This window comes from Python bivittatus, unplaced genomic scaffold, assembly GCF_059951505.1.
Source record: "Python bivittatus isolate LINGU-HERP-01145 unplaced genomic scaffold, Pbiv_v1 ctg000580_np1212, whole genome shotgun sequence".
Taxonomy (NCBI): Eukaryota; Metazoa; Chordata; class Lepidosauria; order Squamata; family Pythonidae; genus Python; species Python bivittatus.
Window position 1 is genome coordinate 327,351 of NW_028277087.1, and position 24,604 is coordinate 351,954.

The following is a 24,604-nucleotide window of genomic DNA, read 5'->3' on the forward strand; positions in this document are numbered from 1 at the left end:
TTATCTATGTAAAATCTTTTAATAAAAACTGTTTTAAAAAAAGAAAGAGACAGAAGGCATGTTTATTGGCAGATGATCTCCTGAATAGCAACTCAGCCCAGGTGGGAAGAAACCTGGGAAGAAGCATTTCACATTGTTCAAAGAGATTCCATCTAACTACCATTACATAAGGGTGGGAAATTCATTTTATAGTTTCCAAGATTCTGTATTTACCTCCCTGATTAGCATCAAAGAGACTTTAAATATGTGTAATTCTGGTTTCCTTGGTGTTGCCTAGCTGCGGGGGAGCTTGACACCTAGAACAATGAAGCAAGTTCGGTGCCAAATCCTATGTGGGAATGACCTTGGGAGATGGGGAAGAGATGCTGCTTAGGAAACAATCAGATAAGAGGGAGCGTAGCCTGCAGCTGCATAATGGACAATGGACAGAGAAAGAAGCTCAGAAAGGAACCTCCCTCACTTATCAGGCTGTAAAAAAGATGGCGGGAGATTTGTACTTTCAGACTTGCAAGATTCTGTTAATGTAGCCTTACAATAGAGTAGAATTAGGTCATCTGGTTGTGGTTCCTGTCTGGGCTGCCTGGGAAGGCTGACAGGATTCCACCCCAGTTTAAGCAAATGCTGGTCTTGTACCTGGGGATGGGGGGTGTTAGAAAACAGCCAGTGGGATTCACGGTTAATGTGTTGATCTTAGACTGGGATGACCTAGGGCTGGAACAGAACCAGCCAGTGGGGTTTCAGCTGGACCTCCCCGATCCCAGAAAAGTTTAAAGTTTTTAACATTGGAATGGTGGCCTATGGGAAGCCTTCGAAGACAAGGCTACTGTGTTTTGCTGGAGGGAGGGAATGTGGAGACTGGCCGGCAGGTGCAACCTGTCTTAGCCAAGACAGACGGCACAGTGGCTTTTTAAATTGTCGCTATTTCAGCCATCCACAGGAAGAGCAGGTGAGTCCCCGAACCCTCCACTGTCTGACCAGGCTCTTAGAGGGACACCAGAAAACCTCTAGTGTGAAAGGGTCCACTGTTCGGAAGGCGACCTGACTGGGCCCCTCTGGAAGTGAGAAAGTGCAGCTAGGAAAACAAGGTGGAGTTCCTGAATCCTCCTGGTGTGTGTGTGGTTGTGAGTGTGTGTGTGTATCCAGTGAAGAGATGCCACTTGTCATTCTTCCCCAGCCTGAGGTTTTCCTGGACTCGGAAAGGTTCAGGATTGGCAGCTGATCTCATATCTTTCCACCCCCTTGCAGAGCAGTGGGGCCAGGACGGGAGCACCTCAGTAGTGAGGGGGCAGCCAGGGGGACTTTACCTGAATGTGGAGACAGGTGATTCTTGCATGTCCGTGAGCAGAGAGAAGAATGGGTTCACCAGCCCCCTAGGCTCAGGTGCTCTTAGCTAGGCTGCGCTTCAGGGCATCATGCAAACCCAGCAAGCTGTGTGAACCCAACCTAAACTTCTAGCCATAAACAAGCTGGACATCAGATGAGAACGTTCTTGGTATTATCTCCCGTGGACCTCTTAGTCGGGGAATTCAGAGCTGCAGGACGTGTGGCACTCCTCTCCTTGCTCAACAGGGCAACGGTCTACCCATGGCACTTTCTTCTGCTGACTCCACACCCAAACAGCCGCTTTCTTGGGGGGGGCAGAAGGGGACAGGCCTCCATTCACAGGATCTGAGCATTAGAGGCAGGAGGGAAATAAGCAACAGGGACAACCCTCTTTACACTGGTATCGTTTTTCAGTCAAGGCAAGAAGTGGAGAACATGTTAACTTGGGATGGACAAAGGGCCACCATCAGATCCTTGGTCCATCTTGCTATTAGACACTGATTTTTCCAGGAAAAGAGAAGAACCGGTCCTACACTATCTGGAAATTCCAGGCATTGCTTGATCCAGGGACTTTCTTACACAAAGCCTGAGAAAGCTACAGCCCACCCAAATCTAATTCTGCAGTCCAGGTGATAGGAAGGGCCAGAGATCTGGAGAGCTGAGGAGATCGCTGGAGTGAAGGGACGAGCGGTGTCAGGCCGCTCCTCCCCAAGTCTTCCAGGACGAAAGACGCCCACAGTTCACGCAGCAAAGAGGCCCCTCTGCGATAAACGGAGAACCCCATGGGCCCCTTTGCGCTCCCTCTTTCTGTTGCGGGCTGCTTCTAGACATAATATCCAGCCACAAAAGCCTTCCTCTCCTCCCCTCCCGGCCTCAGATGCAACCCCCCCAACACCAAATATTAGCACAAGGAGCAAAGAGTGGGGGTCCCTCCCCCCAGCTCCTGCGCATGACACCGTCCGCCTCCTCCGTTGGGGGGAAGTGGATGGGGAAGGTTGAGAGCACACCTGCAAACAAGTGGCCCATTTTTCCCTTGAGGGATGCCGATAGGAAAATCCAAATATTGACTGGGGCCTTTATTTAGCAGGCTGAAAGTCCAGCCATCCACTCAGCTTCCTTTGTGGCATTTGCAAATATTATTCCAGGGCAGAGGAGACACCGGGAACAGAAAGGAAATTTACTAGCGGCAGATTCAGAAAGCCGTGAGCCTGTTCGAAGTTTCTGCTCGCCCAGCCAGACTCGCTTTCAGCCAGAGCTGAGTAGCGTCCTTGTCCTTTGTCCTCCGCTCTGTCTAGGGTGCACGTCGTGCTTATCTACGTGGATTTTACTAACATGCTGGCCGGGGAATTGTGGGAGTTGGAGTCCGCCCATCTTAAAGTTGCCAAGGTTGAGAAACACTAGGCTAGAGTGATGGAGCATTTAAATGGGGGGGGGGAGGAAATGGGGGGAGAGAGGGTGGTTACGCAGATGCAAGTTACATGTGAGACAGATTTCAAGTATCATCAATTAACAGACACTGCTGAACTCCCATACATGAAAACCTTTCAGGCAATCCCAAAAGATTTCTACAATGTTTTTTTTAAAAAACACGCATTATCATTGTTAGCTGGTTAGATCTCCCTGAGGTTTTCCTCTGGGTCACAGCAGTCTGAAAGGGGGGAACCCTTCTTTTTGGGCTCGAAATGCACACTGAAGTTGTTTTGAAGAAGGAAAGCTGCTTAGCCCTAAACTCTCTCCAGACATTCCACCCCAGCAGCCCAGGAGAACAGCCACCCCGGCAAAGTCCCGAGTTCAAGTCTCTGCTCTTCTTTGCTCTTCTGAAAAATGTTCCTTTCGGCAAAATCAGAATCAAGACTGTGTTATCACTGATCTCCTGCTCCAGTTGCCTGGCTTGCAGCATCGTCGTGGCGGCTTAAGTGCTATGGCCGAAGTGCCCCCCCACCCCCGCAGCCTGCTTCCTGCCAGAAGCTTCCCCACTTAGATGTCTCGATATAATTTTTTGAATTGAAAGTTTTAACAACAATAGTAAGAACAAATACAGGTAAAGTAGAACGAGAAAGAAAAAAGAGAGAGATGTAGAAGAAGCCAAAAGCGCAAAGAAGAAAAAATAGGGGGAAAAAAATATTAAAAAGATAGAAAGAAGTGACTTCCGATCTTCTTCACAGCAGTTATTAGGTACAGTACATTTATATTTTAACCTCTCTCTCTACGGCGACATCACGACTCTCTTCTTTCTATCCTGTCTAATCATCAAAACCATCAATCACAAGTTCATTTTTTTTTTCTTTTCTACGCAAAAAGTGCATCGGGGTCTCCAGTCACCGATAAGTGCAGATACTGTATTGCCTTTTCTCCAGTCAAACAAGTCAATCCACCCAACCCCGGTTGGTGTCTCCGAGGAGCGCAGAGGGGAACGGAGGCCGAGGGGGAACCCGAGCACGGCGGGGTCTGGGGGCGGGGGCGGCGGGGGGGCGGTCGGAGGCTCCTCCCCCCCCGCCGGCCGGCCGGCCACCCCGCGCCCCCGTCCGCGCCGCGCACTCCACCTGCTCGGCCCGCTCGCCGCGGCTGCCATGAGCGCGCGAAGCCGCCCGTCGCCGCTGCTGGCGCTGCTGCTGCTGCTGCTGCTGCTGGCGACGCGCCCCGACGGCGGCGGGGCGCAGCGGGCGCCGGCCTGGAGGCAGCAGATCCGCTGGGAGAACCGGGGCCGCCAGTACAGCCTCTTCAACAGCGCCGCCCAGTTCTTGCCGCCCCGCCGCGCCGCCGCCCAGAGGCTCTACCTGAGCGCCGACGGGGCGCCCGCGGGAAGGGGCGCGGGCAGCGCGGAGGAGGGCTCGGGCGCGGGGACGGCCGCGCCGCGGGCCGGGCTGGGGGTCAGGGCCGCCGGCGGGGCTGAGTCCGGCGGCCCGCAGCTCGACGGGGCGCCCGCCTCGCCTCGCCCGCGCCCCGCAGCCGCGGCGGCGCGGCGGCCGGGCGGCCCGGCGCGGGGAGACCCCCGGGCGCCCTCGCTCTCCCCGAACAGCATCTTCGACCGCCCCGCCGCCTGGCCCGGCGCCGCGCGCGAGAGGCCGGGCTACGGGACCCGCCACTTCCACCACGGTGAGCGCGGGCCGGAGAGCCGCGGGGGGGGGGGCGGGGGCGGGTGAGCAGGTGTCGCGCTCCCGGGGAGGGGGCGCCGGGGGGCTCTGGGCAGGCGCTGCCTCGCCCGTCCTCGCCCTCTCTCGGAACAGCCGACCTCGCAGGGCTGTTGCTACAGATCCCGCGGGAGACTCTTGAGCTCCTGAAGAAAAGGTGCGGTAATAATTGCGCAAGGAAATAAAAAGGGCAAAGGCAGATTCTTAATAAAAGATGGAAAAGCCCTCCCCGGTCTTTATTCCATCCAGCAGTATTCCCACTTCCTCTTCAGGGGCCCAAGGGTGTTCCTGGCAGGACTTATGGGGGGGAGTGCGATTTGGATAACCCTACCTGGGCAGCGAGGTTAAGGTAAGCAGAATAAAGACTTGGGTTCACTTGAGCTCCAGGTATCCAAACACAGAAACTTGGGTGATCTTGTGCCCTGACGCTGCTATCAAGTCAGATCTCTTTCTTTCCGTCTGATTTACCCCACAGGATGGTGGGGTGAAGTGAAGGGAGATTCCCGTGAATTCTCAGAGAAAATGTGGTATATGAAAGGAAGGAAGGAGAAAGAGATTGGAAGAGGGAAGGGAAGGGAAGGGAAGGGAAGGGAAGGGAAGGGAAGGGAAGGGAAGGGAAGGGAAGGGAAGGGAAGGGAAGGGAAGGGAAGGAGGGTTGTGGAGTCCTTGGGGTTTTCAGGGTTGAACTGTAGAGAACCCCAAGGACTCCACAGTTCAACCCTAAGCTACATATATTCTCTTCTGTTGGAAGAAGGGTTGACAAGTAGATGAACGGAGGGAAGGGAGGGAGAGAGAGAGAGACAGAGGAAGAAATGAGGGGTTGACAAAAGAAAGGAAGGATGGAAGGATGGAAGGAAAATGGGACTGAAAAATAGGAGGGAAGAAGGAACTGATGGAAGAGAGGGAGGGAGGGAGGGAGAAAGGAATGAGAGAGAGAAGGAAGGAGGAATAGAGGAAGGAAGGAAGGAAGGAAGGAAGGAAGGAAGGAAGGAAGGAAGGAAGGAAGGAAGGAAGGAAGGAAGGAAGGAAGGAAGGAAGGAAGGAAGGACACCTTCCACTAGCAAGCAATAGGTTATTTCCTCTCCAAAGCTCCCTTTCAAGTCATCCATCTAGGTAGGTGCCCACTGGAGCTTCTCTGGGGAATCAACTTCCATCATTTCGGTCTCTGCCCCGTGAAGAAGGTGTCCTCTTTTATCAGTCGGCAGACACAGGCCCCCTTCGTTTCTGGGGTTCTCCCCTTATTCTGTGGAGGACTGTCATTCAGAAATACACAGAGAGCGACTGGGAAGGTTTTTCCCATGTTATGCATGATTTTTGCAAATCCCCGTTGGCTCACCGTTGGTTTTTTTCCCAAATCTGAAAAGTCTCATGTGTCAAAAATTCCACCATTACAAGAACGTTATTCTTTTTGTTTCTGGGTAAGTCCTTGGTACTGAAAGCTGACCTTCTGTAAAAGGGGCACTTTTTAAAACATCTATACCACAGATTTTGAGGGGGGGTGTTTAAAAACAGGGATGTTCTTTACTCCTCCAATGGACCCTCTTTGGCCCAATACAGACCTGACGTGAAAAACGCTGTGTATGGAAAGGATCACAAGGCTTCTGCGTGACTTGTGCAAAGAGGTTGTGCGTGCACTGAGGAGATTGCTGCAGGGACATTTACACACACACACTCAAACACACACAGATGTATCCCTCAGACATTTATCATCAAGCATGGTGTCTAAATTCCCCATCTCATATTAAACTCAGTAGAAGGAACACATCCTCTTCCAGCACAAACACATCACCCAGCTTAGCTGATCCGGCCGTTCTATCAGCATATTTTTTCCAAATGTGTATTTCTGGTTTTTTCCCCCTGCATGCTGTTACCTAGGACTGCCTTGTTTTTCTCATTTATAGTGTCATTTTCTGAGTCCCTTCTCCCCTTATTTGGCATTATTATCGATCTTTTATCATTTCTTTCATTCCGTTGCATGTTATTTATATTTCCCACTGAACACACTCATTCATCAATTGGAACTTGAGTGCCAAACTTAACCACTGGTCTCCTGGGCTCCCAATATCCATGGTGCCCAGCTTGGCTGGTATGCAGCACCCCCCCCCCCCCCCCCGCACAAACAAAGTCATTTTCAGCCTACAATGTCGGTTTTACTGGGTGGCAGACTGGGAGGGAGGGGACTAAAATTCAGCAGCTGATCTCTGTTTCTCCCAACTTGCTGCTTTCTCTCTTCCCTTCAGGTCTGCCAGACCTGATCCCTGATCCGTATTTCCTACAAGCATCCACCTACATCGAGAAAGTCCAAATATATGCCTTGGAATGTGCAGCAGAAGAAAACTGCCTTGCGAGGTAGGGAGCAAAGTTTGGTGGGTTTTATTGCTCTGCATCTTCGGGGCACATTGGAAAAGCAGAAGCCACGGCCGTTTAACCCTTCAGGTGCCCGGATAAGAAACCAGTCTTTTCAAGGTGGAATATTTGGGAGAGAAATAGGACAGATAAGGAGCAAACTCCCCAAGCCCCGTGGTAGGTCATGCTGGCTGGTGGCTGTGCTTTTCAGTGGTCGTGGGAGGGAGATCAGAAATGCCCCCTCTTTGGATTCCAGAGTGGGGAGACCCAGGTTCCAGTCTCCAATCAAGCATGAAACCTTGGAGGACCCTGAATCAAACACTCCACTTTAAATGAACCTGTCTAAGTTTGGGAAGAGGAGACCCATGTCTGTTTGGAGGGAAGATAAAGAATTAAAGAATAAAATAGGGCAAAAGATTGATTTGTGTGTGTGTATGTGTGTGTGTGAGAGAGAGAGACTTAGAAATATTATTATCTAAGTCACACATACACACAAATCAATGTTTTACCCTAGGGCAGTGTTTCTTAACCTTGGAATTTTCAGATGGGAGGACTTCAACTCCCAGAATTCCCCAGCCAGCCTTGCTGGCTGGGGAATTCTGGGAATTGAAGTCCTCCCATCTGAAAATTCCAAGGTTAAGAAACACTGCCCTAGGGTATGGGGAAGGTAAACTAAAAATTTTAGGACATGTCAAGTCCACCCACTTTTTCTAAACCAGTGTTTTTCAATCTTGGCAAGTTTAAGACTCCCAGAATCCCCCAGCAACCAGAATTCTAGGAATTGAAGTCCACACATCCTGGCTGGGGAATTCTGGGAGTTGAAGTCCACCCCTCTTAAACTTGCCAAGCTTGAAAACACTGCCCCAAAAGAACCATTTCCTCCCCAAAGAACTTTTTTTTGTCTTCCCCTCTTTTGAAGGTAGCCTTTCTCATCCTTCTTTCAATGGTGCCTTTGGCCTAAAATGTGTTCACCTCTCCCTTATCTAGCAGAGAAATTCTGCTGGAAGCTCCTGGATCTTTTCAGGAGAAGCCCTGTGCCTCATCTAGATTAGTAATCCACCACGAGATTACTAGGCTGTAGATTCCTGGGGCAGGCTGCCCCTGACATGTTGTCCCTTGATTCCCAGAATTTTTTTTTGGAGACAGATAATGAGAGAGAGACAGAGAGATGTAGAAAAGAGATCCTTGATTCCCAGAATTTTTTTTTTAAATCCTTGCCAGCCAAAAACAGGCCAGTTGAACTACCTGGCCTTTTTTTTGCCAGCAAGCAAGCAAGCAAGATGTCCTTTGGTGGCAGCTGAATAATGCAAGCCCCACCCTGCATCAGTGTCATGACACTTAAAGGACAGGCTTGCAGAGTGATGTCACTGTGGGGCAGGGCTTTCCATACCTTGTTCTTCTTTGCCAAGGACACCCCTAGGAAACTAGCCAAAACTGGTAGGGACTTGGATCTCTGGGGCAACTATGAAACTGAAGGGACTTGGATCTCTGGGGCAACTTCTCTGCCGTTGCCCCCGCCCTTTGGCATATTCTCCCCCCCAGAGATGCAGCAGGCCCCTGCCCTCCCGGCTTTCCAGAAAGGATTAAAGACCTGGCTCTGCCAGCTTGCGTGGGGTGACAACAATCTTACCCAATCCTGGGGGTGTCTGGCGCCTTGATGATGCTCCCCGAGTGACTGCCGATTTTAACATCTATCCTCGGATCTATTTATTCTCTATTTATTTAAGATTATTGCATATTGTAATTTTAATGGATTTTAACTGCTTTGTAAACCGCCCAGAGTCGTTTCAACGAGATGGGCGGTGACACATTTGATATATAAATTAATAAATAAGAATAAACTTTGGATGGACTCCAGCAGAGCAGCGCCCTACAGGGGTGGGCAGCCCATCCTCAAAGCCCCAACGGTCATTTCCACCGTTGGGCAGCAATTGTCATTAGGAAATATCTCCTAATCTTTAGCTGAGAGTCAGCTGTTCCCATCCATTCATTCTTGACTTTCTCTTGGAGCAAGCAAGACAAACTCAGCTCTACTGCCGAGCAATCTCTGCCCCCCCCCCCGGTCAAGAAGGTTGACATTTTTATTCCACCCTCCCGCCTCCCCAGCACTGCTGCTGGTGTTGATTTTTGCATATTGAATAGCAATCCGGGAGCGCCAGTTCGTTAAGGGATGTTTGCAAAACTCGGCGTTCCCAGCCAGGACGGTTCTTGCGGCGACCAAGGAAGATCACGGCTCGGAAGCACAACCTGGAATATTTTCCTGCAAAATTTGGGGGTGGAGGGGAAAGGAATGTCTCGAGCTTACTTTGGCTGTGCCTCAGGACAGTCTAAAGCGGGTGAGTCTTGCTGTCCCTTTACGGATTCCAGCTTAGAAAACGCCAAAATTAGGGTGGAGATGAAAGGAGGGCCGTTTCCTGTAAACACTCCAACAAAGTGGGCTGTGATGCTGGGCAGGGTGGCACAGAAGGGTCACTCAGGGCCCGCCACCCTTTGCTTGTTTGCTCAGCCGGTGAATCGCCCGCTTCTCTTTCTCTCCCGCCCCCCACCCCCAGCCTCCCCCCATCATTCTTCCAGACCTGGCGTTGAATCGGGAGCCGAGAGCCTTCGGCCACCTGCGCAGAACTCACAAGGGCCGGCAAAATTCTCTGTGCCCTCTCTGGGGGGGCATTCTGTGTCCGCTCTGCCCAGCAGCCCCGTCAAAGTGGAAAGGTGGTATTTGGGTCAAGCGAGCTCTGTGCAGTTAACCAAAAAGCGGTATTAAACCAAACGTGTTTAAACCAATCCTTGTTTTTTAAATTTATATTTATCGCGGAGTTTGCCTAAAGTAAAAGACAGATCTAAGGAAAAAGGGGAAGGAAAAAAAGAAAGAAAGAAAGAGAAAAAGAAAAAAACTCTAAAGTTCTGAAATACAGTGACTTCCGATTTTCTCTTCAACAGATATAGACAAACCCATCCTCTCCCCTCCCTCTTAACTCTTCCAGAAATTCCTTCAGCCCCTTATTTAATTCTCATCTGTTTCAGTCACGATCATTTCACTTTTTTCTTCTTTTAGCAAAAAGTCCATTAAAAGTTTCCAGTCTTTTTAAACAACCGCGTCTTCTTTTCTCCCTGAGCAAGCAGCTCAGTTTTGCCATTTCTGCTACTTTTGGCATTGTTATGATCCATTCCTCCATTGTGGGAATTTCAGGACTCTTCCATCTTTATCTGTTTCTTTATTTATCACATTTTCGTAGCTGCCCGTCTCACACAGAGAGACTCTGGGCGGCATACAACAATTGAATAAAATAACAAGTGGATAGAAACAAGCATTTTAAAAAGATAAAAAGTTATAATTCAAATAAAAACATTACCACACGTTTTTAAAAAATTAGGTTTTAAAATATACAAACCCCACCGAGAGAGCAGAATATCAATCATAGCAGAGCCATCTAAGAATGTCTCCAGTTGTCCGTATGATAATTTTGCTAGAATACGTATACCTTTCTGCCCTCCCAAATGTTGGGGGAAATGACCAAGGACTCATTTAAGGTATCTTTGCATGGTGGCTTCAGTGTGTGTACAAACGTGTAAAGTTTCATTGGAAAAATGTCCAGGGCCCTGTTCCCTAGCAGCATCCAACTTCAAGAAAGACCCTTGGGTAGATACAGGTAGGTCACAATTAGTACCTGTTCAAATAATGCGATATCCGATTTAGTTCAAATTGTAGATGGATACCAGGTTGCCTTTAATGCGACCCAACAGTCCGTGAACGCAAGGCTAGCACGAGCACAGCTGAGCCTAGCGCATGAACAGTCGTGGTTGGGGTTTTAGGTGCTGCTCCTCTACGTGGGTGAAAAATGGAGAAAAGGAAGACTGGAGGAAAACAGTCCGAGTTTAAAAAAAGATGTTTTTGTCAGGGTGAGCTTACCTTTAGGAATGTCATTTAGAAGTTCTTTGGATTTATTTTGCTTTCTATAACTACTCTGTGACTTGGTTAACCATAAATTTAAATTATAAGTATATTCTTTTTATCCTTTACTGTAATATTTCATTAATATACATATAAACATTTATGTTTAAAAATTTTCATTGCCTATTTCCATCGAGCTAGGACCGATTACCATACTGCTCATTTAGCGACTGCCTTGTTTAGCGACCAATCGCAGTGATGGCGGTGAGGAAGCAGTAACTTTGCCACCCGTCCTCGCCTTGACGATCTTCACAGGTCTGTAAAGCAAAGGAAAGCCGAAGGAAGATTGTAAGCACAGGGGCGGTTTCACTTAGCGACCGCTTCGCTTAACCACCGAGTGGCCAGTCCCAATTGTGGTCGCTAAACGAGGATGACCTATATTTTCCATAGAAATATCACTTTGAATAGTGCAACTTTGAGTAATGTGACCATTTTGTGGGATTCGTTAACTGCACTAATTGAGACCTACCTGTATAGGCAAATAAGAGAAATGGGACATGGGCTTCTGTTGGAATAAGCAGGCAAAGAATTAAAGGGTCCTTAGCTTTTATTCCAACAACTAATCAAACGGACAAGCAAAAGAATTGTATTCCAGAACCCCAGAAACACTGGAAAATGGGCTCTGGAGTAGCCTTTGGCAGAAGTCACTAGGCAAAACGTGGTAGGGCTGGAGCTGAAGAGCAAGTGAGCTTTTGGATAGGAGGCCACCAGGAAACCCCAGGCTGTTAGATTGGGAAGCTGAAAAAAAAAATCTTGCAAAAAGACGAGGCAAATCATCTCTGTACAGTACTTTCATCCAAAAAACTATATAAATGTGTCCACATCACCCCCTGGGCTGAAATTCCAGACGAGGGTCCAGTGTCTTACATTTGCACCAGCAACTGGGGGAGGCCGATGCGAATGTTTTCCTTCAAAAACCCAAAGGCGAACTGCAGGACAGAAGAGAAACAAACTCCACGGGTGCAGGTTAGCCTAATCTCCCCAGCAAATGTCGAAAGAAGCCAGGAATGTTGGTAACTGGGTTCATAGCGGAGGCCGCAACTCGGTTCCATCCCGTTGGCGTCACTCTTTCCCGCAGATCCGCCTACCAGCCCGGGGTCAGTAAAATCAGCTCCCGGGTCCTGCTTCGTTTCCCACAAAGAGTGAAGAACCAGGGGTTGGCGGACTTCCTTCCTGTGAAGCCACGGCACGAGTGGGAGTGGCACAGCTGTCACCAGTAAGTGAGCAAAGCGGGGCGGGGAGGAGCGTGCAAGGCTCATTTCCTCTTCGGCTGACCCGTTGATGAAGTGCCCCGTTTTCTGGATGGGTGTCATATCTAACCGTAACCGAAAGCTAACGAAAGGGCTTGGGTGCCTCCGATCAACTAAGCCGTCAAAGGCTTCGTTAACCCAGTTGAGTCTACTGGGCAATCTGGGGCACGCGAAGGCGGGGGAAAAAACAGTCAAAACCGCGGCTTCAGCTAGGCAATCCAAGCCGTGCGCGTGCAACGTGTGTCAAAAAGAGGCAGGGCCACGGTCACACGGTTGTGTTGGCCTTGGTGACTTTTTTGACCTCCCCGGACCCCAGACTCCGGCAATTCAAAAGGAGAAATAGCCTGATGTTCCTGTTGAACGTGGATGGGGAAAGGGCAGAGAGAATTTCCGTCCTTATTTAACTCACACGCATGCACAAACCGGGTTGGGGTTCATAGTTCTCGAATTAAAATGATTTCCAAGGTTTTACTAGTTAAGAGGCATCGGATGCTCTCTTCACTTGCACGGTTTTGCTCAGAATTGGGCAGGTGTAATACAGTCTTGTGCCCAGAGACTTACTGAACGAAATGGGTACTCAGGAGATCAGTGTTTCTCAACCTTGGCAACTGGAAGATGTGTGGACTTCAACTCCCAGAATTCCTCAGCCAGCGTTGCTGGCTGGGGAATTCTGGGAATTGAAGTCCACACATCTTCCAGTTGCCAAGGTTGAGAAACACTGGTATAGATACACAAAAACTCACCTTTTTCCTGCTCTGCCTGGACAAGCAGGTTCTCCTGAAGGTCCTGGTGCATGAAAACCCCGATGCCCATCAAACGCACCCTGGGTTTTCCATTCGGTTCTGCTCAGAGAAGCAGGAAAGCGGTACATTTCTGACCTGGCTGCCTTAAAGTGTGAACATTAAAAAAACAGCTGGCGATACGGCGGGCGATCCTGGGCTCCCAGGATGGCAGCCGATATCTCCTCGCCCGGACGGTCCCGATGGACCTAAGCCGTCCCGTAGAGATGGCGAACGCAAAGGGCGCGTCCCGCGGATCTCAGGGACGCCGCAAGTCCCAGATTGATCCGGGGAGAAGCTCTTGAAGCCGGCGGAGGAGAGCCAGCCAAAATGGCTGCGAAAGCCGGGACAGCTCCAAAGGAAGATGGAAGAGAAGGGTGTCAACTGGGTGAGATGGACTTTTACTATTCAACTATTCTTAGAGAACACCTTAAGTAACTTAAAGAGATTTTTAAAAGTGAAGAAAAGTGGATTAAGCGGCGAGATTGAACCCTATTTAAAAAAAGAAGGGGGAGAAAATTTTTCTTTTCAACTTTCCCTTTTTAGTGGAATTGACAAGATGTTTTTCTTTAAAAAAAAATATATTTTTAACTGGATTGGCTTTCTCTTTTTAATACTCAATAACTCTTTATTTTAAGCCTTTTTTTTTTTTAACTAAGATTTCTTTATTGTTATAAGAAATTTATATCTTTTTGACTTTGAAATGGGGAAAGTGGAGTTAAGAGAAAGTAAATGAAAGAAAGTTGCACTGCCATTTAGAGGCGCGACTTAGTGCTTTTTTTTTTTCATTGTGACGCACGCTCAAAGACCCTGTGCTTTCTAAAAAGATAGTGGGATGTGCATGTTTATACAGGTGCCATCCGTAACTATAAACAAGAAAGTGGAGTTGAAAGCGACTTTGAAAACATTAAGATGGAAAGTTTGAGCCAGTCACAAGAGCCTTGATTAGTGGCAGTAGCTCTTTTTTCTGCTAGAAGCTCTGCTTTGCTCTCTATTCCCCCCCCCAGATGGATTTTTTTTTTTTAAAGAGGCTTAGCCTTTTCCTTCTTTTTTTTTCTTTTTATTTTTCCTTCTTTTTTTTTTTCTCTCCTTTTGCTTCTTTTTTTCTCTTATTTTTGGCAAGAACAAAGATAAAGAATCCTTTGACTCAATGAAGGTTTATCAAGATAATAGACTATACGAGAAACACAATGCAGAAAAAGATCTTTAAACTATTGAGGATGACTATAAAAAATTGGAAGAAGAGCTGCAGAAATTCTCAAAAAAAAAAAAAAAAAAGAAAAAGAAAAAAGATATTAAAGCTAAAATGGACTTAATTAAACATAAAACGGGATCATTGGAAAAGGAAGAAATAGTACAAGAAATTAGAAACATTAAACGGAATTATTGTGAGGCCTATAAACTGAGAATTAAAAGGGTTAATCAACTGATAAATGAAGAGAGACAGATTTGTTCTTGGCACTGAGGGTGAGAAAAAGATTATACAAGATTATAATGGAAAATCGTACTAAGAGAATGTACAAAAAGAAGAAGTAAAACAATATTGAAAGAAACTATTGCAGATGTTTAAAGAGAAAATCAGGGGAATACAACAATGATGGAACTGACAGAAGCTTCCAAAAGCAGAATGTTCAAAAGGACACTTATTATTGCTTTCTCTTATCCAATAATATACAAAAAAGGAATGAACAGCCAGATATTTTGGGACATTGAATGAAAAGGGTGAACTCAAAATTATGCAAGCGCTGGAATAAAGTATAAATCTGAGATATATAGTTAAAAATTGTATAACATGTAGTGAAATCTGGTTAGAACTGTAACTTGGTTAGAATTGTAATTGATACTGTAACTGATATTGGTTAGAATTGTAACTCTTAAGAATTGGAAAAATTAAAAAGTACTTATGCAGGAGGAAGTTATTCAAAATTATGGAATGTGCAGAGATGAGTTAAATTGAGATTTGAAATTAGAGTAAGAAGATAAGCAATTTTATATGACACGGGATTTGTTTTTATTAATGATTAGATGAGAAAATATAGTAATGTAATAGATTAGGAAATTTTATAATAGAAATTTGATATTAATTATTATATATATACACATATAATAGATAGATGGAGATGTATTACTAATCCTATTGAAAGTTAAAATTTTTTGTAATATATGATTTTATAGATTAGCTATGAATGATTAATAATTGTTAATTGATAAGTATACAAGTATATTTTTGAATAGATGATATGAGAATTTAAGATTATGAAAGGGGCACCAACGAGTTTAACTGGTTGACACACGGTATAAAATGGAAGATGCTTTTTTATGCCTTTTTATGTTTTTGTTTGTTCATGTTTGTTTTGTGTTTGTTGTAAAAATAAAAAAAAAACATTAAAAAAAAAAAAAAAAAAACAGCAGATTCCAGAAACTGGATCAAACTGGCTAGAGAACATCCCTGGTCACGGGTTGCGTCTGACTGGTCCCGTCCTCTTGCACGGGGACCCCGTGCCACGAGAGAAGGCGAGTCTCTCGGACGGCTTCCTCCGCATCTGCACGTGGCGCGGGGATCGTGGGGAATCCAGTGGATCTCCTCTCTTTCTCGTGGTTCTGCAACTTTTGGGAGCCACCACCATCTGCGGGATCTGGCGGCTTTGGGCAAAATAATAAAAGCAGCAAGCACTTCTAGGTGCCCGTGCAACATCATGATGCGCGTGCAAAGGGGTGGGGCTTGATTTTGACAGTCTGGCCCCGCCCCCGGGACACCAGCGCTTTAAGTAAAGCAACCAAGTCCATATTTTGTAAGGGTTTCTCATCAGGAAAGGCCACCCAACTCATTCCTCAAAGGTTCCCATTTAATTTTCGGGGAAGTGTCTTGCTGGGAAGCGATGCCTGGACTTGGGATGTGAAGGGTACAAAAAAGACCAGCCCAGTTTGAAATTTCAAGGGGTTGTGGCACGACAAAGCTTGAGAACCCATCAGAATGGCTGGCGGGGCCGTGACTCGCTGTATTTTTTATGTGGGTTGGAATAATACGGCTTTTTTAAAACGTAAGTTGTTGACCATTTGGATGTTTCCCATATATATAAAAAGAAGAAGAAAAAGAGTGAAGGAGCAAGCAAAAAATGAAAAAAGCAAAAAGTTGATACAGAAATACAATATCAGTGAATGGGCAAATGTTCAGTGAGTGCTCAGTAAATATTGTTGATAAGATATTAACCATAAAAAACAAAGCGCATTCAATTATTTTAACAATGTGAGAAAGGATTTGAATCTCTGAGCTGAGCGCCGCTGTTGGCTGTTTAACACACAAACAGAAAAAGAAGAGGAAAGACCACTAAAAACATGATCAGTAAATATTAGTTCTCACTTCCCCATTGTTGTATTCTGACAAACGTACAATAGTTATAGGCGTTTAAATTTTTTCTGGGTTTCTAAATTCAATTCCAGAACGTTTCTCCTTTTGAAGTGCTCACCTGGGCAGAAAAACTGGGTCCCGACACAAACTCAGCCCTTTTTATCCCTGCAGGGCAACGTTACGCACAATACTAAGGGGCGGGGCTTGCCTCATGACATCACAAGGCACGTTTCATCATTTTTCAGAACTAAGGGGCGGGGCTTGTAGCATGACGTCGCAATGCACGTTTCATCGTCGTGATGAAATCTCTGCTCGGGGCGGGCGCTTCTGGCTAATTACCCGTCGGGGGGCATAATTGCGATATCTTCTTCCTTTCAGGCACTTCCATAGCATGGAAGCGTTCAGCAACTATGACCTCCTGGGTGCCGCCTCCCGTGAGAAGGTGGCCGAGGGCCACAAGGCCAGTTTCTGCCTGGAGGACACCACCTGCGACGCGGGTGTCCGGCGACGCTACGCCTGCACAGCTCATGTTCAGGTGTGCTTTTGCCCAGCTTGACCTGCCTACCTCAGCAAGCGAAGGTTACGGTCCAGCTGCCATCTTGACTTTTTTGACTCCCCCCCCCCCAGCAGATGCCCCCAATCCCCACTTAGTTTTTAAGTACGTTTCTGCGGTAAAAAATAAAAACCATGCTTTGGAAGGGTTCTAAAGTTATAAGGGAAATTAACCCTAGTCCTAAGCGAAGCCCTTTTGCATCGGGGGAGGCCAAAAAGTCAAGAGGGTGGCCATAATCGCATTAAAAACTAGCACCTATGACACTCTTACTCTTCTCAAGACCAGAGATAGATTGGAAGCTATCTATTTTTCATGCCTTTCTTCTTTTCCTTTACTTTATCTCACGTTTTCTTTTCCTTTTCCTTATAATTCGTATTTTTCATTTTCTTTTTCATTTCTGACTTTTAACTTTGTAATTTTAAAATTTCAATAAAATATTATTATAAAAAAAAAAGGGAGGGTGGCCATAATCATGCCATTGAAGCCCCACCCTCCTGGCTGGTGGATTCTGGGAACTGAAGTCCATACCTCTTAAAGTTGCTGAAACAGTACTCTTAAAACAGACTTAGGACAAAATTAGGGTTATTTTAATTCTGCTCTGGTTGTTGGCTGCCTAGAGTTTGCGCATAAGATCGGCACCATATACATTTCCTAAATAAATAAATGTCATTCCCCCCGCCCCAGGGTTTGAGCCCTGGCTGCTACGACACGTACCATGCCAATATCGACTGCCAGTGGATTGACATTACGGACGTCCCTCCCGGACAGTATATCCTCAAGGTAAGAATAAGAATAAGAACAATGTTGTGGCTTGATGGAGTTAAAGGTGTCGTTGCAGGATGTGAGCTGTTCCAAGTAACGCCGCCTTTTGCAACGGACTGACGGTGATTTTGTCCATGCCGAGCGTTCAAGACCTGCAAATAGAAATAGAACGACTGTGGCAAAAGAAAGCTAAGAGAGTCCCAATGGTCACAGGCACCGTAGGTCCAATTCCAAAACATCTGGAGCGCCTCTTAAAGACGGTCGACGTTGACCAAATCACCGCCAGTCCGTTGCAAAAGGCAGCTTCACTGGGAACAGCTTCCATCCTGCGACGGTACCTCTAACGCCAACCAACATAACATCTGCCCATCCCAGGCCCTTGGGAAGGACGTGATCGGGGGATCAAAATGCCAGATCCAATCTAAGCATCTGGCTGACTGTGCGACCAACAATAATTTATTAAATGCATTTGCCACCTGATTCCCAGTGACTCTGGGAGGTTTACAAATTGGTGTTTGTAAACCGGTATTTGGGGGGCTAGCAGAAAGGGAGGGAGGCTTGGAAAGTGGGGTTACACCTGTCCTTGAGTTGTACAATGTGGGGTTCATTCATTCATTTTCACTGTCACTATGACACTACATCAGTGTTTCTCAGCCTTGGCCCCTTTAAGACTGGCTGGGGAATTCTGGGACTTGAAGTCCACCCGTCTTAAAGGGGCCAAGGTTGAGAAACACTGCACTGCCCAGTCTGGCTTCACCTGTCCAGATTCTGTTTCCCAGCAGGTTGAGCCTTTGAAAGCAGGATCCTTTTGCATGGCGCCAATCAAGTGTGGCTTTCTCCAAACTGTCTAAAAAAATCAGCGTACGGCTGCTAGGCGGCCTATTTCAGCATCCCTTGGTTTTATTTTTTATTTCTTTATGTATTTATTTAGGGCTGGGGGAAAGTAAATCAGCCGTCCCCCCACCTCTGACACAATGGTAGCCAAGGTTTGTCCTCGGCCGGGGGTCCGAACACGCGAGGTGGTGCTGGGCGAGGCGGAAAGACCACCTTTCGATGCGGATTGCAGGCGCGTGACCGGGTTTCTTGTGCTTCTGCTTTTGAGGTGACCGTCAACCCAGATTTCCTGGTGCCCGAGTCGGACTTCACAAACAACGTTGTCCAGTGTGATATTGTGTACACGGGGTCGTATGTCAACACGCAGAACTGCAGAATTACAAGGTACGACATCAGGGTACAATGCACGCATGGGGGGACACAGGTCGTCGGTTGGTTGCACCGTTGGTGTCTGCCAGGGGGGTCAAACCGGGCAAGATGGTGGATGTGTCATTACGATCCAAGCCCCGCCTCTTTGTGCATGTGTTTACAAAAGGGGCGGGGCTTGGGTCACTGCTGCATTCGGCGTCCTTCCCGTTTCGATCTCTCCCCGCGGACGTTGCGCCATTGTAGTAACTCGAGGCCCCCTCATCATAGCAAGGGGTGACGTGAAATGGTTCACCCGCCGGAGATTTGCCCCCAAGTACCTGGGGCAATTTGCCCTAGGTGTGCAAGACCTTTGTCAAGAGAAAGGAAACGGGAGGATGGGGGGAGAAATCAAGGCTGCAGGTCCTCAGATCTTTTCAGCTTTTACCTGCGCTCTGGGCTAGTGTAAGTCGCACTGAGCCCGGCCGGACGGCGACTTCTGGCATCTTTATGGAGCTTGGTGGCAGAAGGGGAGTCAGCTGGATGGAGCCGGTCATCCAGGGGAAGGAGGGTGGGGCGCATGCTAGAGGGAGGGAGCCTGGCCGTGCGCCTCATGCAGCGCATGGAAGTGCGCCTCGCTTAGTACACCATATGAAGGGAGTTGCGCAAGAAGGTGAAAAGGGAAGAGGGAAACACGGAAGGTTTTACATAAGGAAAAGCCTGTGTTAGAGTGGGGCTTTTCCCCATGACCTCACAGAAATGTGACTTGCAATTTCTTTCCTTCCTTCCTTCCTTCCTTCCTTCCTTCCTTCCTTCCTTCCTTCCTTCCTTCCTTCCTTCCTTCCTTCCTTCCTTCCTTCTTCCTTCTTCCTTCCTTCTTTCTCTCTCATCTTCCCTCCCTCCCCCTCCCTCCCTCCCTCCTCTCCCTCCCTCCCTCCCTCCCCTTCCTTCCTTCTTCCTTCCTTCCTTCTTCCTTCTTCCTTCTTTCTCTCTCATCTTCCCTCCCTCCCTCCCTCCCTCCCTTCCTCCTCTCCCTCCCTCCCTCCCTCCCTCCCTCCCTCCCTCTCCTTCCTTCCTTCCTTCCTTCCTTCCTTCCTTCCTTCCTTCCTTCCTTCCTTCCTTCTTTCTCTCTCATCTTCACTCCCTCCCTCCCTCTCCTTCCTTCCTTCCTTCTTCCTTCTTTCCTTCTCCTCTCATCCTCCCTCCCTCCCTCTCCTTCCTTCTTCCTTCTTTCTCTCTCATCTTCCCTCCCTCCCTCCCTCCTCTCCTTCCCTCCTTCTTCCTTCTTCCTTCTTTCTCTCTCATCTTCTCTCCCTCCCTCTCCTTCCTTCCTTCTTCCTTCTTCCTTCTTTCTCTCTCATCTTACCTCCCTCCCTCCCTCCCTTCCTCCTCTCCCTCCCTCCCTCTCTCCCCTCCCTACCTTCTTCCTTCTTCCTTCTTCTTCCTTCTTTCTCTCTCATCCTCCCTCCCTCCCTCCCTCTCCTTCCTTCTTCCTTCTTCCTTCTTCCTTCTTTCTCTCTCATCCTCCCTCCCTCTCTCCCTTCCTTCCTTCTTCCTTCTTCCTTCTTTCTCTCTCATCTTCCCTCCCTCCCTCCCTCCCTCCCTCCCTCCTCTCCCTCCCTCCCTCTCTTCCCTCCCTTCCTTCTTCCTTCTTCCTTCTTCCTTCTTCCTTCTTCCTTCTTTCTTTCTCATCCTCCCTCCCTCCCTCCCTCTCCTTCCTTCTTCTTTCTTCTTCCTTCATCTTCCCTCTCATCTTCCCTCCCTCCCTCCCTCCCTCCCTCTCCTTCCTTCCTTCCTTCCTTCCTTCCTTCCTTCTTTCTCTCTCATCTTCCCTCCCTCCCTCTCCTTCCTTCCTTCTTCCTTCTTCCTTCTTTCTCTCTCATCTTCCCTCCCTCCCTCCCTCCTTCCCTCCCTCTCCTTCCTTCCTTCCTTCCTTCCTTCCTTCCTTCCTTCCTTCCTTCCTTCCTTCCTTCTTCCTCTATCTTCTTCCTCTGTCTCTCTCCCTCCTCCCTCCCTCCTCCCTCCTTCCTCCCTTCTCTCCCTCCCTCCCTCCTTCCTTCCCTCCCTCTCCTTCCTTCCTTCCTTCCTTCCTCTTCTCTCCTTCCTTCCTCTCTATCTTCTCCTCCTCTGTCTCCTTCCTTCCTCCCTCCCTCCCTCCCTTCCTTCTCCCTTCCCTTCCTTCCTTCCTTCCTTCCTTCCTTCCTTCCTTCATCTCTCATCTTCCTCTCCTCTCCTTCCTTCCTTCTTCCTTCTTCCTTCTTTCTCTCTCATCTTCCCTCCCTCCCTCCCTCTCCTTCCTTCCTTCCTTCCTTCCTTCTTTCTCTCTCATCCTCCCTCCCTCCCTCCCTCCCTCCTTCCCTCCCTCCCTCCCTCCCTCCCTCCCTCCCTCTTTCTTTCTTTCTTTCTTTCTTTCTTTCTTTCTTTCTTTCTTTCTTTCTTTCTTTCTTTCTTTCTCTTTCTCTCTCTTTCCATCCTGCAGCTTCTGAAAAGAGATGTCCAGCCTAGGAAACAAGGACCGTTGGTGGGCCCCCTTTCTGGGCCACGGTGCCTGCGTCCTGAGACATCCCCCTCGACCCCGAGTCTCTGCCGGAGAAGGAGGAGGGAATGGAGACCAGGGGGGGGGGCAGGTCGCCTGGCTTGACTCTGTGCCCACCTTCTGGGGGGCAAAACCAAACTCCCGCTTCTTTGCCCATCCTTAGGAAGCAAATGCCTTCAAAGCCTGTTGAAAAGAAAACAAAGACACCCCCCTTTTTGCTTTTAGAGAACCCCTTCCCCAGCATTACTGTTCATATGCTGCTGAAATAACCTCATAAATATCTCTGGCTATAGCAGTGTTGTCCAAACTTGGCCACTTTAAGATGAGTGGAATGCTGGTTGGGGAATTCTGCCAGTTGAAGTCCACTCATCTTAAAGTGGCCAAGTTTGGACAACACTGGGCTATAGCAAAGAACGATCACTTGCAGGGGCACCCATGGGGGCGGGGGGGGCAGGTACGTCAAAAAAAGTATGCATATAAAAAGGGGAGCAGCTTCTGTTGTGTGGCTGCAGCCACCAGCTTGACTTTTTTGACACACACAGACACCCCTGACCTTTGGGGTAAACTGCTGGGCTCCCTTTACTCCGCTTAACCGGAAGGGCACCAGACGCTGAGCCCCAGTCGAAGCCGCCAGGCTCCGGGCTTTGCACAGCACTAACCAACCAAGGTTATTGCTAACCATGTTTAGTGTCCTGCACAAATGGAGCCACGAGGATCCTAATCAAATGTGTTGGGCCCAGGAGCGTGGATGCAAAAAATCTGTAGGAGAAAAAAATTCCCCGCTGCTGTCCTGCCTGGAACACTCTCTCGGAGCATCAGTGTGCAACCGTGAAGGCCTCCTTCTTGCGCAATCTTTGCAACGGCCCCCTTTGGCTATCATGGAACCGTCATGGCATGAAATGAATCCTCCTATGTTGGTTCCCCTACCATAAGGGTAATAGCAGGATCATGTCCTTCCCCATGTTCAATGTTAGGCTGTAAGCTCATGTGGACCAATGACCCTGGGCTGGACTAGATGACCTCTGAGGTTTCTTCCAGCTCTGTGATTCTGCAACAGGGCCCATCGATTCTGTGGCCTCCTGTTCTAGCCCCCGGGGTGTCATGTCTGTCATGACATCAGCGTGCAAATTACACCAATGGCATCATTCACGCCACTTGCATGGTGACAGGGAAGTTGCAGTCCTCATCCTCACAGCTTTTCCTTCCTACCTCCCAAGATGGGGGGGGGGGCGGCAGTCAGAAGCAGCCCCTCCTGAGTGGCAGTGTGTCATGTGTGGCTTGGCTGTGTTTCCCAGACTTGCTCCAGGGGGTGCTTCGAGTAGATTGGCCCTGTGAGGAACGCGCGTTGCGTTCTCAACGGATGTCTTCCTTTTCAGACGCTGTTTTGCACAACTGACAGTGATATGCTGGCTTGTGAACCCAGGTGGGCACGAGATGTTGCAGAATAAACAAATCCATCATTGAGGCAGGCAGAGGGGGTGTGAATTCTGGGGTGGGGGGCCAGTGAAGACCCATTCAGCCATCCCTCCTTGGTCGGAGAATAAATGTGCTTCCCTCTGGTCCACAGAAAGGTGGTGAGAAGGTTGAATGTTCTCAGGAGCTCCTACAGTCATCGAATTTAAGCCATTTCAGTGTGGTACCTGAAAAAGAGCCATGGTTTCATTCTGGCCCACTGGAAGTCCCATCTTCTGGACTTGCTCCTCTGCCTACCTCAAATTCTCCTGCCCAAAGCGACCGTGAAGAATTCACGGCCAACTTCACCTCTGTCCAAACGCTCCCTTGGCCAGATGGCCAGAATCTTGTTTGGCTACTATCTGAAACCTGGACCCGCTGCTGGTCTCTGCTCTCATTGTGGAGATGTCCTGGCCAGGAGGACATTGACCAAAAATGCTAAATATTTCCCTTCTGGAAAGCGGCTGAGCCCCACCCCAGATCTGCAGCTCCTTCTGTCTTGGCCCAGCAGCCTCTCCGGCTGGCGCAGAAGGAGCACTGAACATCCCACACGTCTTCTGGAGAGAAAACAGCCAGTTGTTGGCCCCCATCTCAGCCCCACTAGGTCAACCAGGCCAAGAACCCACATGAAGACTAAAATCTGTCTTACAGGATTGAGATTGGCTATAATAGCAGAATCTTGCAAGCCTGATTGTGTTGTCCTTCCTCCACCTGGTTACACGCCAGTGAATCAGGGAGACTTGAGACACGTCCTCATATTACCTCCTTTCTCTAGACTTAAAAATTGTTTCAGCCCCTTTTTTCCCAAGCAAGGGTTCCTGCATATCAAGGTCATCTTGCTGGCTCTTCCCACTGCAGTATCCTAGGCGTGCCCAGTTCCACACAGACTGCCCCTTAGTGACCCAACTGTCCAAGACAGCCATTGTGGTTTGTCATAACTCTGCAGACAGAGAGATCCCTTTGCATGTAAAGTTGCTGATGGGCGAAGGGGAAGGTAGGCAATTGAAAAGTTTCTGCTTGGACCCTTGACTGTTTCTCCACAGGTATGGGAGATCCTGAACAGGACAAAGTGCCCTCTGAAACCTTCGGGCTTTTAGCAGGACATTTCCTGTCCAGAAAGCCCCGATTTCAAATGAGAGCTAAACCCCTCCCTCTATGAGACTTGCCTTCTTTGGCCCCAAATGAGGTCCTGCTTTCCAGCAGCACCTGGTGCCTCCCAAGCCGTTGAACAAAGGCCCGCGAGGGCAGAGCAGGAATTCAGAGCCGTTGTGCAAATTCCAGCATAGGCGCGAGACCGCCTGGAGGAAGGATTTGCAAGGATGAAGTCATGCACGCAGATGGCCATAGTAATGTAACCAGATAGCCTCTGTGTGTGTGTGGGGGGGGGTGCACTCATAGTCTTGACTGCCCTGCTGGAAAAGCAAGCATTCTCTTTCTTAGTCCTTCCGTCCTGGAGTAGGGTTAGGTGTGATCAAAGCAACTCATGAAATGCAGATGTTTATGCTCAAGCTCTATGAGAAAGCTAAGTGCGGGGGGGGCGGGGGGAGAAAGCTAGAAGGCTGCAAGGACCCGAGCTTTTAAAATGTGCACCTTGTATATGCGTAGCTGAGCAGCATCTCCGTGTTTTCCAAGCTTCCAGCGACAAAGCTAATCTGTCCTGCGTGGGGAGAGGGGAGAGCTAAGCAAAGGCCACAGGACTCATCTCCAGGAGGCTGGTCAGAAACCGCACGCAGGTCAAGCGAAGTCCCCACCTATGGCAGGATCCTGGACCTGGGAGGGGCCTCAGAGGTCATCTAGTGCAACCCCTCCTCAGGGTAGGATTGGCTGAAGCGTTTTGGGTAGAGGGCTGCCCACCCTCTACCACGCTCAACCCCCCCCCCTTGATTTTCCATCTGCCCTGGACCCGGAGCCTTCTCAAGTTTGCAGGTGCTTTTCATCCGCTATCATAAATGAAGGTCAAGCTGCGGCCGTAGACTAGTGAGGTCTGCAAAAGCT

General features: G+C 48.5%; 1 protein-coding gene across 1 annotated transcript; it reads left to right on the plus strand.

Moving 5' to 3' along the window:
- The first annotated feature begins 3,893 nt into the window (after positions 1-3,893).
- LOC103055189 (protein-lysine 6-oxidase-like) lies at positions 3,894-23,706 on the plus strand. The gene is made up of 7 exons (XM_088149885.1): positions 3,894-4,419; positions 6,695-6,803; positions 11,828-11,965; positions 16,506-16,662; positions 17,365-17,460; positions 18,545-18,673; positions 23,653-23,706. The coding sequence occupies exons 1-7, from the start codon at positions 3,894-3,896 to the stop codon at positions 23,704-23,706; spliced, it is 1,209 nt and encodes a 402-aa protein (XP_088006011.1).
- The last annotated feature ends 898 nt before the right edge of the window (positions 23,707-24,604 follow it).